The 16,293-nt window shown below is 32.1% G+C and overlaps 1 protein-coding gene across 12 annotated transcripts in view; it reads right to left on the reverse strand.

The window, feature by feature from the left end:
* AMPdeam (AMP deaminase) overlaps window positions 1–16,293 on the reverse strand; it is a 45,490-nt gene that overhangs the window by 5,924 nt on the left and 23,273 nt on the right. For 8 of the 12 annotated variants that reach the window (XM_018515137.1, XM_018515127.1, XM_018515126.1 and 5 more), the window contains one exon: window positions 8,123–8,300. In XM_018515137.1, coding sequence (XP_018370639.1) covers window positions 8,123–8,300 — 178 coding nt within the window. Of the gene's footprint in view, window positions 1–8,122; window positions 8,301–8,892; window positions 9,089–13,608; window positions 13,819–16,293 lie in introns of those variants that run through there. The other 4 variants (XM_018515131.1, XM_018515129.1, XM_018515136.1 and 1 more) reach the window with 3 other exon arrangements.

A 16,293-nucleotide genomic window follows, 5' to 3' on the forward strand; every position in this document is an offset into this window, starting at 1 on the left:
GAAATGTTAAAATCGTTTGCAAAAGCAAATGTTTTATTTAAACCTATGATGAAGATTTTTATTAAAATAATTTGTTACAAAATTTTTAAAAGCACAATATTAAATGACTCAGTAATTAAAACTGACATTTAGTCAATTTTATTAGTATAAAAAAAATTAAATGAGTAATAAAATACAATATCTATTTATAATTCGAAAGTTCAATATTCTACCTCATTCTCGTTTCACTTTAGATTGGGACGAAGAATTTTTTTCATACCATTATACATATATTAACTGCTGCTCTCTGTGCGCAGAACAATATTTAAAATTATCTTTTACAATACCGATATGTCGAGAAAATTCATAATGGAATTAATCTACGGTTGCAATAAAGACAAATGAAATACTTTCGTGGTCGAGTTTTCAATCACAAAAGAAGATGATTAAATTCAAAGTGATAGATACTTTATGGACCTTTGACCTGAGGCTATCAATAAATATCCAGACGATATTCTTTTTTTATATGAGCAAATGAAAAACTGTGAGATAACCACTCTTTAACTATTGCGTCGCGCATGAAATGTTCCATTAATGCCTGTTTGTATTATATCCCCATTTATTTCTTTAAGTCCATAATTCCATATACTAACAGGATAAGAATGTTACATATTAAAAAAAATACCTCTGACACACACAAAAGAAATACTAAAATCATGTACAAAATAAAATATTATTTTCGAGATAATTTTGAATATTCTTTAAATTAAACATAAAAATAAAAAAATAATAAAAATTAATATAATAATTATATAAAATATATTAATTTTAGTTAAATGTTACTAATATTGCAGCATTGCTACATTATTAATGAAAATTAATATATTGATATCGTAGTTAATTATCTAATATCTCTATAAATAGAATAATATTAACAAAATGAATAATTCAATTATTATTTATATCTACTCGTATATAATTACGGTCTTTAAATTCATCATCATATATATTCATCATTATATACATATATATATATATTGAAAAGTATGTTTGCTCCCAGATATGATTATGATATAAGCGTATAGTAATAATTTACAACGTACTAAAATAAGAGCGATAGATTAAATTAATAATCAATAAAGCAACCAAATTGTATATTCGATTTACGTTCACGAGAACTACAAGTATAATTCGCCATTCTGTTCTTATAATATAAAAAAGCACAAATTACCTCAGGAGAATCCTATTATCCCTCGTCCATCGTTTCGACTCGTTCGCGCCAGCGAACATGTTACGCGATCGATACCACTTGCTGGAAATCGATCGCTCTTACGCGCGGAATAAATCGCGATGCGGAAGCGCGAATCGAATAACGCGACGCCAATTTGTGCCGCACTTTTCTCCACGCTCATTTGACACTCCTCCGCAAGTTTTCACGGATACGATACGTGGGATCCTATCACGGAAGACGGATTTTTACTTGTAGCAGTCCCGAGCAGTAATCGACGAATCGCGTTCGTTTTCCTTAATCACAATCGTAGATCAATCGTGTCGCCTGATCTTCGGTAACCCGGCCGGAGATCTTTCATGATTAGTCGGGCGGAATACCCGATAAATTCCCTTTATAGGAGTTGATAGGATACAATAGGAGCCGCGTGGTCCTTTCCCAGTTCCTTCCACAATCTCATGCATATATTTCACCACCCTGCTATGTTCTGTCAAATGAACATAATCGTTCCATCGGCTTCATTGCTGAATATTCCATAATCATTTCGCGGAAAATTACGTGCTTTTCGCAAAAAATATTCTGCGTTAAATGAAAATATGCAAAGAATTTCGAAAAATATAAAATATGAAATTATAGCGAAAAACGAAAAATAATATCAAATTTTTTCAATATGTAAATAAAATTAATTCACGAGTGGAGAAACAGGTAAAAGGATTTTATATATTTCTATAAATATAATTTTTCAACCATTAACGTTTACAATATTTATGTACATATATATTCTTTTTCCCATTTATATTTTTCATCAGTATTTTTCTATTTCATATTTTGTTTAATTTCGTTGACAGATGGTTGTGGGATGCGGCGAAAGGTGTAACAAAATTTCGCGTTGTAATAGCAGTGTGCTATACGATGCTGCGGTAAACGCAATTTATCACACCTTTAGTTTATAAAAACACTCTAAAAATATCAGTTGATATAAAATCCATCGTATTAAATTCATACGCCGTGTAGGCGTTGATATTAATACCTACACGATGAGAATTACGTAGACGCATGATGTTATACCCACATTGATATTTTTTATATTCTGTTTGAGTGATAAAAATGCCAAAATGTTATCAATTCATGCACGACGCATTCGAATAAATGTCTTAAAAGAAATTTACTCGTATTCTCCAAGATTCTTTAAACTTCCATTTTCCTGAATCTCTTTTTGCAGTCCTAGGTAATCACTCAATGTTTCAATTCTCTACGAAATTTAAATTCGTATCGCATTCGTATTACAAGGGCAACATGCAGGTAAGCGGAAATCAGTTGGATTAACAAGTCTCACGGATTAAGAAAAGATCAGAAATTTGAACCAAATTCTTGGAAGATCCTCGAATCGCGTATTGCACGTTTCTGCGTCATCAATGCTGTTGAAGCGATGTTTAAGCACAAGCAAGAAGCATCCCTCTCTTCAATTAACTCACTCGCCAGCATCGAACGATCTCGTCCACAGTGTCGTTCGCGTAAGGATTAGTGTTGCTACAATCTGATTATATCACGTTTTAAACGCGAGACTTCTTAGCTCGCTACATCTCTCACGCTATACCGTGATTACGTGGATCGAACGCGTGTTGGTGTCGTTGCGTTGCAGTACGGACGCTTTCAAGCTCCAGTAATGTAATTACATCGCGCGTCGAGAGGATCGATAAATCAAAATATGTGATTCCCAAATATGTGATTCCCAAGGTAGAGAGAGCGGTTTAATATAATCTGAATACAGTCCCCATTATACTTGTATCAAGCAGACGTTTGTTTTTAATAAACCGACGGAGCGATCGATGCAATTATCGACAAACATAATTGTCGAATTACGAAGGATATCTTCTGTATTTAAAAAAAATAATAAAATTAATAATTAGATCATCTTCGCGGGTTTTTCTGTTACGCGATGCTAATTCTCCATGGAGATTGCAGCTACGCTGGAATATTAAACACTGCACGCCGTGATCGAACTCGATTACAGTCTCATCGGATCCCGGTGATTTGAAATAATCTCTATAATCATCAACGACGACGGTTTAGCGTGAGGTCCATTTCTCGTATATCTTGCAGATCACCGGTTATTAATACCGGTTTTCGATACGGAACACGGCGCGCAGCACACGAGCCTCGTGCGAACGGTACCTAAAACCACCTCCTCCACGCGCATGCAACTCTTTTGACCGTGCCGGAAGTTGCGTACCCCGCCGGGTGTACGTCCGACATCAACGATGGTCGCACGAGCACTGAGCGGGTGGCCGTGGAGGGCGGCCGATCGCGGGCAACCCCTTCGACCCACCCCCGCGCTCGGATCGAGCCGCGTCCCACCGCGTTTCACAGTGCTCTCCAATTGCATGTAAAAACGGCCGATACATGGTTTCCGCTTACATGACGTAACTTCCCTACATTGCACATTGTATCCTTTGTTCACGCTCAATGCGGCAATGAATTAAATCGTCGTTAAAATATACCCTCTGAAACTTTTAGAGTGAATTGTCACTCTGAAAAGTGAAATCTCATTCTAAGGCCCGGTTCCATGTATGTAAGATCAACTTTAGTCTCGGTTCAATTTACTCTTCATCCTTTTCCAATTTTTAAATTGGAAAAACGATAAGGGGTAAGTTGATACTGAGATTGAAGTTAACCTTACTCTTCTCATCTTTTTCTAAATTGGAAAAAGATAAGGAGTAAGTTGAACCGACATTAAAGTTAATCTTACATTTGTGAAAAACTGGGCGTTAAAGAGTAAAAACTGAACCAATCTCTTTTTCAAGACTGGTCTAATTTTCATTCTTTAGAATGAGATTCTATTCCAAAGAATTTAGAGAGTATAGCGTGATACGCGCGCGTATTTATTATCATTTACTTAATTACTTACTACTTAGGCCTTCCAGTATTTTATCTGTTGCGTTATTTGTCGTCGTTATTTCTCTCTAAAGATCATCAACGACGTTGCCGTCGTAAAATATATATTGCTTTTCGCTTCAATACCGTTGAAGTATATCGTGAGTACTTCCAGTTAGGGACAACAGATAGCAATGTGAATGGGACGAAACTATCTTGAATAAGCTTATTGGCCTTTGTTTCACGACGAAGATCAGTTACAATCGATTTTTAAAGCAAAGATCGTTATACAGGGTCGCAACGAGGTCTGTGTTTGACAATTACAAAAGCACGTCTCATCTCTCGGTGAGTTAAGAGCTTATTAGTTCTTTTCACAGCTCGCGGATTAATCTTTTTCGCCAAATCCTTTGATTGCCTACTAGGATAGTTTTAATTTTAAATAAGCATTAACGATTATGACATACATTTCGAATTGAACTATCGTGTTACATTAAGCATCTCGAGGCCAAACAAGCATACGTCCCGCGTTGAATTATTGATCGCAGCTTTATTGGCTGCAGCAACGAGAATTCTGTTCACGTCGACGACGACGACGATTTTATCGGTGATCAACGGCCGTCTCAAGGTAATCCGCAGTTTTCATGCAATTGGTAAACAAAGATTGTATAGTCGATCTAAATAACGCACAAATGCGCTCCTCTTTTCACGATACTTACGCTGTAAGTATATAAATGTAAATATATTTGCAATCATGTGACATATTTGTAAATAATAATGTGTACTTAGTCAAATATGTTTCACTGCTCGTCCTTCATATGGCTTTTACTAAACGATTAATATTGTAATTTGAAGCGACCAGTCGAGAGAGAGAGAGAGAGAGAGAGAGAGAGAGAGAGAGAGAGAGAACGCACCATTTATTGAGCGATCTGGGAAAATCCCCTCAAGCACTTTGGCAAAAATAAATACACAGTTAAAAAAAAAAGAATAAGGTGCAAAAAAACCAGATTACAAAATGAACCGAAATGCCAAAAAATATAAAAATATAAAAATGTAAGATAAAAAAATTAAGTTCGAAGTGAATAGAGTCGCTCTAGAATGCAAAATTGAATGTGAGAAAAAAATAATAACATGAGAGTATCTTAAAAACTGTTGCGCAGCAAATAGTTGCAAAAATTGACTTTAAATAAAACAAGTCGAGAGAAAGAGATTAATTAAAAATAATATAAATAATATATAAATGTTGCATAGTTCCTCTCTTTTTTATAAATAATTAAATTTTAGTCCATAAATAAACTTTGCCAATAGTGCTGTTTAATTAGTTAAATTAAAATTTTATTGTAATACTCAAATATTGTATTGCGAACTTAATTATACACTCAATCAAACTATCGTATATATTATATCGACAGATAAAAAACGTATGAATACACAATCTAATGGTAAGGCACCAGCAGTGCTGTTCACATATAAATATGCGTCTAAATTTAGAATTCTCTATACCCTTACAGAAATTTAATACTGTAAGATACCGATTAATTATTTTGAGTATGAACAGTACTAATTATTAGTGCTTTTTATATTCCTAATAAGTACTTAATCACTATTTTCCACTATCCAATTTCTGTAAAGAATACTAACAATTCTCAATATACGTATTTCAATAATATTATAAAATTAGAAATCCAGCCAGTGTGATTTAATTCAATACTGCGCCAAAACTATACTAAAATAATATCAACATTTCATTATTATAATTTTCGTAGTAATTCTCAGTAATAAGTGTCTCTAAGGATATAACACAAATCCTATATAAAAAATATATACGCAGGAAGGAGCGCAGAACTGTCTAACTGAATAGCAATGCGACATTTCTCGCACAAAATTCGCAAAATGTCTGCCTCGACCGTTCCAGTTAAGACGTGGGCGGCGTGACCTACCAGTCTCTATCTATCCGTTTATATCCTTCGCTCGGATCTACATAATACATCACGGTACCGGTAAAATATCTAACGACGATAATAATTCCGAACTGGTTCGCGCGGACGCAATCCTGGTGAACATTGCCGAGTTGGCGTTCCATTAGTACACAGAAAACATCGTATATAAAACATTTTCTCATTATTATGCAATGACACAGGAAGTGTAACAGCTATCCCTAAGTGTCGCATCAACGTCCAATTATCGACACTATGGCTCGTAGTCTGTTCTTATTTCAAGTCCGTCTTAAGTAACTCCTCAAGAGATGCTAAATACGGCTCTATGGGCGGTATTCATAATCGATTCTTATATTTAAGACTGTCTTAAGTACAGTCTTAAAATGTCATAAACCAATCAGAAATCCGTATTAGCATCTTGAGACATTATTTAAGACGATCCTAAATATAAGATTTTAACTATGAATACTGTACTGTAATGATTCAAGACATTTAAGGCTTTACTTAAGACGGTCTTAAATATAAGAACCACCTATAAATACCGGCCTATGACTACAAGTATAGCTGCTCTAATCATATTTACAATCATAAAATATTTACGAAAATATTACGCAAATGTGACCAAAATATTCCTCGAATATTCTCAAATTTTCTGACCAGCGAATTTAGAATTTATTTTCCTCCTTTATCTTCTAAATAAATGCAAATTCCCGCTTAAAGCTTAAGTAAGAATTAGTAAAGAGCATTTAATATTCCTTCAACAAAGAAGCAAGCTAATTCAGAATATTCTTGGCAGAGATATCCTCACGTTTAAAAATCGATCCCGCATCTCATGATTAATACGACGATTCCATAATAGTACTGTGCAAAAAATAAGCGATCTTCTATACGTTCCTTAATTTCTGTAAAAACTTTCGAACAGATTATGATGATTATCTACCCGATCTCGTTTAGACATACAGCGTGATTTCGAAAGCAGAACGTTTATATCGTTTAAGATACAAGAAGCACGATATTTTTTCAAACGTTTTATCTTTTGAAAAAGGTAATTTTTCCAAATGTCGTTCCTTAAAGTTGCTATTCTAAAAATAAATTCAATTTATATTCTTAACGGTGTTCACCGAATTTTAATTTAAAATGTCTGAGACTTAAATTTGCGTTGCAGACACCCTGTATAGCGATCTAGCTATGGCACTTGGTTTTACTAGATACTCGATCACGTACGTATTACCTCGTGCATACAGCCAAGTACTTTATACCCTTCGGTATAGCGATAATACTTTAGTGCCTTTCGCACAGTCGTAAATATATCGCGATCTCAGTTTTATAGCCGCCTGCTTATCGGTATCGTCGTATCCCTTGAAATTATAACTTCTTTCGGCGCGAAATAATTATCTAAACTTACTGATCATCTAAAATGAAATCATCTAAACTAATTGAAATCAATCCTTCTATTCGAGATGCAATTTTAATATATAAACTCTACACGTTAGGGATTGACGTACTAGAATAATATAAAATATATCTGTCATTTTTCCGAGAAACTTTATATTAAATAAAGTTGAAAATTTTTTGAAAAAGTTATTGCAAAATTTGCCTCTAAATAAAAAGAAAAATATATTAAAATACTTTTCTCCTCATCAGAGAGAAATTTTTCATCAATGCCTTTTTTTCAACCTAACCTAACCTTTTCAAAAAAACTTCCAACTTTGTTCAATATAAAACTTGTCGAAGAAACAGCTCTGGTCTTTAGATTATGGTGGCTTCTTGCTTTGATGAATGATTTTTTTTTAACTTTATTTGATAAATACAACAACTCTTTCGCGTAAATTTAATGATAATTTTTTTTTCGATTTGTATTGTAATTGATACAGCAGGAATCAATTTTTGTGAGGATATATTTCAATTAAAATGTATTTAAATCAGAATTATATTACAAATTGAAATTTAAAATTTAAGAAACTAAAATATTTTACATATGTATGAGCTTATAAGTATATAATTATAAATAATTTCGTAAGTATAAGTTTTTACTTGAACCGATCTGAATTGTGTAAGTAAACCAAAAAATGCTATAAAAATGCATTCAATCAGAATGAATACTCACTTGACAGTCAATTGTCGTTGGATCAGAAGCTTCTTCTCGATCTGTTCGATCGGGAATTGAGGTACTTCATAGGGAGCCGAAATCTCATTTGGCAGCTCGTGAGATGCAAGTCTCAAGTTACTACTAGCGCCTGCAGCGCTACTACCACCCTCGATACCAAAAACTGGGCTTTCGCTACCTGCATCAGAAATAAAATAATTTTGTTTAAATGAGATCCGCTAATAAAGAATAGTCTGCACAGTTCGTTTATCCAGACTAACTTATTATAATATATTGAAAATACCTTCTCTATTATAACATGAAATTCTAAACTAAATCAATAGCAAATTTTTATTTTTAGTTAAATGTACAAAATTTTACATTATTTTATTTTGATGTTAACATTATTATTCTACATACTTTATTGCTTTTTATCATTTGTTCCTTTTTGTGCACTTCAAAGTTTGCGTATACAAATATAAATGTGCCATGATGTTAATTAAAAAACAATATATGCGGAAAGCATACGTGTGTTTAGTTAGAGGATTTAAAGCACGTATTATTATAAGTGATATCAAAATGAGATAGAATTGGATGATTTCTTAAACATCTTATATACTATACTAATAATTTATACAAACATAAAGATTTACGATACATAAACATTACGAAATTTGTATGTATTTTATGTTATTTATCTTTAAATACTTTCTCGTTTAAAGATAATGAACATAAAATAAATTGCGATGAAAATATTGGAGGAAGATTGAAATTTATAATTGTTGATTTACCATTATTTACATAGTCCGTGGCTTGTCCCGTTTTTTGCAACCACTCGGTAACAGAATTATGCTTGTACATAGCAAGAATTTCATTCTCATTTCCCATTTCCAAAATATCAATCGTTTTCATCAATATGAACTGTTAACGTTCCTGCAATCATTTTCCGGTTTTACGATTTATTTGTGTTTATATATTATTCAAAAAGCTCGAAATGATCGATCGTCTCTGACTCGCCCAAAGATATTAAACATAGATATATAAGAAACTTAAGATAATTAACGTTTATTAATTAATAATTTATTATATAAGAAACTTAAAATAATTTAATCTAATCCGATAAATAAATTTACAGTTGACCGAAAATACACGTTTTCATATTATAATTTTAAAAAATAGCAATTCATTACCGAATATCTACAAATATGAAACAGTGCTTGACCATCAACTAGTTATAAATGCAATTAGTAAGTTACGGCCATAATTAGTAACTGCCAGTTCACTGAATTTAAATAAAACAAGCAACAAGCGATTGATTATGATTTTGAAATACGGACAGTTAATAATTGTTGGTAAACAATTATACATAATTCATCACCGAATTTTCTCTCAGGTGCCATAGTACGTATCCCGAAAATTTTCTCATGCTGAACACGATACTGTTGACAGAATTTGTGTAGAACGTCAGAATTTTGAATAAATTGGGATGAAATGGGCAAAAATGGCATGTTTTCATCATTTTCAACATTTTTCACGGCAAAACTTATTTCTAAATAATAAAGTCTATGATATCTAAAAATATAATTCAAAAATTTTTGAATAAATTTTAGTTCATTATATAATTTATTATCATTAGTACATGACTGTTTGAATAATTATACAGAAAGTTTGAAATTTAAATAACCATAACTTGATGAAAATAAGTCGTATGATCATGAACTAAAATTTATTTAAAACTTTTGAATTTTATGTGTGTATTTTTAGATTCTGTGAACTTTATATAAAAACGAGTTTTTTTTTGTTTTGTCATAAAAATGTTGATTACGGCAAAAAATGTCATTTTTTTGCTTATTTTATTACAGTTTATTAAAAATCCTGACGCGCTACTATCGATAGATCCAGCAATTTTTCAAGAGAGGGGGGAGGGTCGCAAGTGAAATTTTTTTTATAGTCAAATATGTGTATGTGAAAAGTAGAATATTTAAATTATTAGTGGCGTTACGTTGAAAAAGTATTATTTAAATGTATCTTTCATAAAAAGTTTTATTTAAAATTATATTATAATACAAAAAAGAAATAATATAATATATAGTTTTAAAATTTCCGAAAAAACCGAAACGTTTTGTCGAATTTTTTCGCTGATTTTCTCGGTTCTTCTCCCAAGGATAGAAAAATTCGTTGGAAAAATTTATGTGCGTCTGTAAGATCTGCCTATCTATTTGCTTCTTTCCGAAAAAAAAAAAAAAATTTTAATTTTCTTTTTACAATTTTTGAAAAAAATAGCTTTTTAAAACTATAATATAATAGAATCTACGTACATTTTTTATACCTCTGTACGATTTCTTAAATTAAAAAAATATTAACATTTGACATCAATATTTTTGAAAAAGGGAGGTCATGGCCTCCTCTCTCATGGATCCGCCAATAAATGCTAAATTCTGTCAACGGTATCGTGTTCAACATGAAAAAATCTTCGGAATGTGACGTTTCGGAGAAAAAAGTAAATTTTGTCAAAAATTGCCATAAATAATTCTTTTCAATCATTTGCGTGATTGATACTGATTAATTCTAATTAAATGTTATTTCGATACTCTTATTCTAGAGAGGGTCACTAGTCTAACAACGATGGCACTTCCGTGAGAGACGTATCGTTCTCCCACGATATGATCAATGAATCAATGAGCTCGCCGCGACCCTCGACAAATTTACAAAGAGCCGCGGTGCCGAGTTATTAATAGAATGCGGCGCGGTGCGCCATGACGAGTACCGTTGTTTTCGTTCGTCAAACCAACGATTGTTCTCGTCTTCGACGCCGCTGCGTTCGTCGCGAGGGCAACTGCGACCTATAGGTTCTACAAAGGCAGACAAGACAACTGTTGCGAAGAATTCGCGTTACAAAATATACACTATGTCACAAACTTTACGATCCACGCATAATAAACACTACTACATCTACGTCAGAGAACGTGAATTGGAATTGCGTCGACGATAATTAGATTACGCCTGTACACGGTTTCTCTGCGTCTAATTTGCATGAAATTGACACGGACGTATTCTTGTAAACTGTGTAGGTGGATCGTGTAGACAACAAGTTAACTATACTTCTTTTTACGTTCCAAATACGTGATGTGCTCTGTTATCCTGTTTTTCATCTTTTCTAGCAATTTTCAAATTTATTCTTTCACAAAAATCGTATTAATTTTGATATTAAACATGTTACACTATTGATATTAATGGTAATATTATTAGGTTTAACAATAATATTTATACGTTTTATACACAAGTATAGGAACTACGGTTATTTATAGTTTAACAATCGTAATTTACGCCTAAAAATCCTTGTTCTAAAAAAGGATTTGTGTCTCAAAAATAGATTTACAAGATAAAATAACAGGTATAAACATTCCAATGTAAATCAACAGCAAACTGTCGACAGCAAAAATTCGCGGCACGATGTCAACAAGCCTTTCGTCCGAGTATCAACGGTGACGGAGATGAAAACGTTGGCTTACACTATAAATAGTTGACCCAAAGAAATATTCCCAGATCGCTTTTCCGCAAGGTCGGTACTCAGAAACTACCGTTTTTCCATCGTTTTCAACGTGGTGATTCACGCGCATAACAAGTCCACTTGCCTAAGTATGAGATACGCTTTCACAAAGAACGGAAATTATCGCGTGGCGCAGAATCTCTTTGATAAATATGCAATTTGTTCTTGGATATATAAACCGTCATATGGATTTATTTTCATATCTCGGACTTTTTTACGTATCGTCTGCATGCAGAATTTCATTTGAACCGTATGCACGAGATAAACACATTGCCGCGTTTGCTAATTAAGAGAAAAAATGTTATTTCCAGATCATTTCTGTAGAGAAAAATATATATTTTAATTTATCAACGAATCTAGATTGAAAAAACAATTTACGTTTTCAGTCAAGTACATTCCAGGAACGCTGCGATTTGAGTGGTTCGAGTATTTTATTTTAAAGCAAAATAAATATAAAGGCTGGCACTTCAATTCACAGTTATTAAATTTATCTCAATATCTCAATATCTGTATGAAAAAAGAAATGTCATGACCACCTGTGTAAGTGATTCGGGTGACTTATAAAACAAGGATAAATGTCATGTAGAATTATATTTCTATTCGCCAGTTACGAATCGCGTCGCCGACTTATCTGTGACTTTAAATAACCACAGATGCTAGAATAATATATCCGAGTGTTTGAGAATAATATAAGAATTATCCGATACATACCGGCAGTATTAACGTCTATAAATATCTTTGTAATTCTTTTATACCCTATTCACTTTGCGTTATCAAAGTCGATACTCGCGGTATTGAAGCTCCGAGAAAAAACGATATTCAAATTAAATCTCGCACGGGATGTCATAAGCTTGTTGCTCGTCTCAGCGAGCAAGTCAAGTATATCTACGCTGTTTATTTACAGCCGTATTGATAATAAGAATACCGTTCTGACGCAAATGATAGTTAGCTGGACCAGTGATACATCTTATCAACGCAGAAAAAGCGAAGGGCCGCGTATTTATCGCGTAAATAAACGTTCTTGCTGCAATGTAAGATGTTTACTTGGCGAGTGACTTTCGTGAGCGATCGACACATTTGAGGAGCGTGTTGCATCGACATCGATTAATGCTAACTCTGGTCAACTGGGTCTTTTTGCTCTGTGATATATACGAGTTGCTACATAATAAAACACAAACATTGCATTATTTCTTATAGCTATAATTCTTTTTTTCCAGAATTGTCGAAAGAGACTATAGATCGTGACGCATTTCAAAATCTCTTGGCTGTAAATTAAAATTCTCAGTAAATGATAATTTCTCATGTTTTTCATTTCTCTATTTGAAAACAGTTTCGAGTGTTTCATTCTGAGATCCTCTCTTTTACATCAGCTTGTATAGTTGGCGTTCGAGCAGTAAATATATTCCGTTTGATACATAATATTTTATTTTATCTTTTAAAAATTAAATTATTTTTATCAAAATAACATACATTGAAAAAAATTTACTAAATGTTAGTATATATTTCTTTCAATAGTACTAAGTAAACAAATTTATTCACATTTATTCACAATAAATAAATATTTACTCAATAAAATATAGTTAAATTAATAATTTTGTATCAAATAAATATACGTTTAGTAAATATTTACGTAGAACTATTCACACAAATATTTGTTAAAATTTAGTGTTTTTTCAGTATAGTAAACAATAAAAAATTCAAACATTCCTTACTATCGTAACATTCCTAACTTGCTATTACTAAAGAATAGGCAAGATTACTTAAGGATTACTCAAGAAGCAAGGAATGTTTCAAACATTCCGAATTCCAACGTCGACTACAATAATAAATACGCACTCTCAAAAGTGTAACGATTTGTTTTAATTGCAAGCCTCAGATTGTAATACCAAGAATCAGACAAATCGCACGATCGATGCAACGCAAATTTAACGCAAATTTCTCTGAATAACACACAAACTTGTGAGATCCGCAAGGGTTACCCGATTTGTACGATGTCCGTTTTATCTATCACCGAGAAGTTTATAACAACTTCGCTCCACAGGAAAATGGAGCGCAACGCGAGATGCGAGTTCGCTCTCGAGAACTCTTACTCTCTCCCTCGAAAGAGAGAGAAACTTTACTGCGTGTGTTTAGTCGACGACGCGTCGGGGGGCACTGACCATATCGACTGGTCTGTGAATGTCGAATGCACTGACTATGCCAGGGTGAGAAGGGAGGGAATACTTGATGGTAGTATCTTGGCGGCGAAACCGCATCGTGGAATCCGCGTGTGTACGCCGCTTCGTAAGCTCGCGCCACGCGCGATGCACACGCGTGCGAAATCGCTCGTGCACGCGATACGAATTAGTTCGTTATGAAGGCTATAATTATTTCATGAGACTATGTACTCGTATATAAATACAGAACAATACACAGTGAAAAATCGTGTGTCCATATGTAGAATTTTTCTTGTGTTACCACATTTTGATTATTACTTCAATGTAAAATAAACATACAACTGAGATGTTATTATTTTTGTAACATTTTGATGTGTTAGATTCATGTCACCTTTCTAATTTAACAATTGCATATGTCAATTAAAAATGGAATATTATTTTGAGTGTTTTTAACACAATTGTTTCAATTAATCTATATATCTCAAAGTCAATTTATAACATCTAAGAATTTTTTCATTCACATTATACGAACAAAAATGTTTTAACATTTTCTTTTACGAGTTACTGCAACTACTCTTCTATGTACTCTACTTATTTTATATGTTAGTTTTAAATCACCCTTAAAATCAAAATAATAAATATAAATGTAAAGTATTGTGTCAATTATTTAACATTATTAGTTCGTTAATAAATAACACAAGACGAATGAGTTACTTTAACTTAAAATTTAGAGTGGATCTCCTGGGACATGTAAAAAAATGTTGAAATTAACATTTTCTTTTTTATTGTGTATAAAGCATAGTAGATAAAGAAGCTTTTAAAACCGTAATATCAATACACAGCAAATAGGAAATGGAAGTCTTAAACGGTCAAGCTGGATCTTTAATGATTAAATTCAGTGTGAATTTATATACACATTCGATATAAAGAGTTTGAATCCTATTAGAACCTATGCAGTGTTAGTAAAAAAAAAAACAATTGAACATAGAATCGGAGCATAAAAAACATTTCTGACATTAAAAACATAATAGAAAAGTCAATTTTGCGACTAATTATTATAAACGAATTATTCAATATTGATTCATGTTGATTATAAAAGAAAAGTTGATTACTCCAATCGATTCAATAGAAAAAATAATAAAAAAAACAAATAACTTTTTGCAAAAATATGATCGATATTATAAATTTTTTTTAATAATTTAAAGCAAAAAACAACAATTGGAAAAAGTTGTAATGTTTTTGTTACTTTTTTCGTAAAATCGATTGGCTTAATCAGTTTCTCTCTATAATCAATACATAATAATTCGTTTATACAATTAATTAAAAATTATAACGTTTTTCGTAATGTTCTTTTTATGTTAAACATGTTTCTTTATCCTATTTCTAATGTTGCTTTTTTGCTTTTATCGCTAAGAAAAATAATTACTCAGTTTATTTTTTCTTTTCAGTTATCTTCAACAAAGAATTTACTCGATACTCTTAAAACATACTTATCACAAATTTTAGAAAAACTCATGTACTCAAAACAAAAGTTTATTTTTCTTTGAAGAATATTTTTATATCAGAAATGGTTTGCTTATCTTATTTCCAAGTTGTATTTTTGCTTCTATTGAAAGAATTTAGTGATTATTCAGTTTACTTTTTTCTTTTAAGTAATGGTTATGTTTAGATAAAGAATTATCTTGGTAATAGTCTTAAAATATATTTATCATAAATTTTAGAGAAAAACTCATTATGATATATTCAAAACAAGAATTTATTTTCCTTTTAAGAATATTATAAAATTTTACCAAAGAAGCGACTTTATAATAAGCAAATCAAATTTGTTTTAATTTAATAATCTTGATTAAAATATTATAAACTTACTAGAGAGGATTCAGAATATATTTTTAATAAATTCATTGCTTATGGTGATTTTATGAATTTGCGGATGTCTGAATTTTTGAAATACTTGAAAAAGGTACGTAATATTTAAGCCCCCCAGTTTCAAGGGTCACATCATCATATAACATCACATATATAGTTTTACATAAACATATTTATATAAAAAAAACATATAACGTGCACTTGATATCCGAGATAGTACTGTGTCTCTTGATACAGTACATACGTATATTTTTCTATGTGCACATTTTAACAGATCAAAGAAAATATGATACTCGGACAAGACTCGAGAGATATAAATCCGTTAGGATTTATGCATCAAAAAATATGCATCAATAGAAAATTCTTTTGAGGAACATTTTAAGGTTTTAAAGTGTTTGAAATTAAAATCAATAAAATCTAAGGCAATTTGATTAAAATTATAGGCACGTAAGGTCTATAATTCGACGAGATTTTTGGAACTGGATTCATGCCACTTGCTCATATTATCAATGTATTAATACCCGACTTATTCATGACTTGCACACGCTCGTAGATACCAGCGAAACTTGGCACAAACACCTCGCAACGCATAGCGAGCGAAACATGTGTTAAGTACGCAC

The sequence above is a fragment of the Trachymyrmex cornetzi genome, unplaced genomic scaffold, assembly GCF_001594075.2.
Source record: "Trachymyrmex cornetzi isolate Tcor2-1 unplaced genomic scaffold, Tcor1.1 scaffold57, whole genome shotgun sequence".
NCBI lineage: Eukaryota > Metazoa > Arthropoda > Insecta > Hymenoptera > Formicidae > Trachymyrmex > Trachymyrmex cornetzi.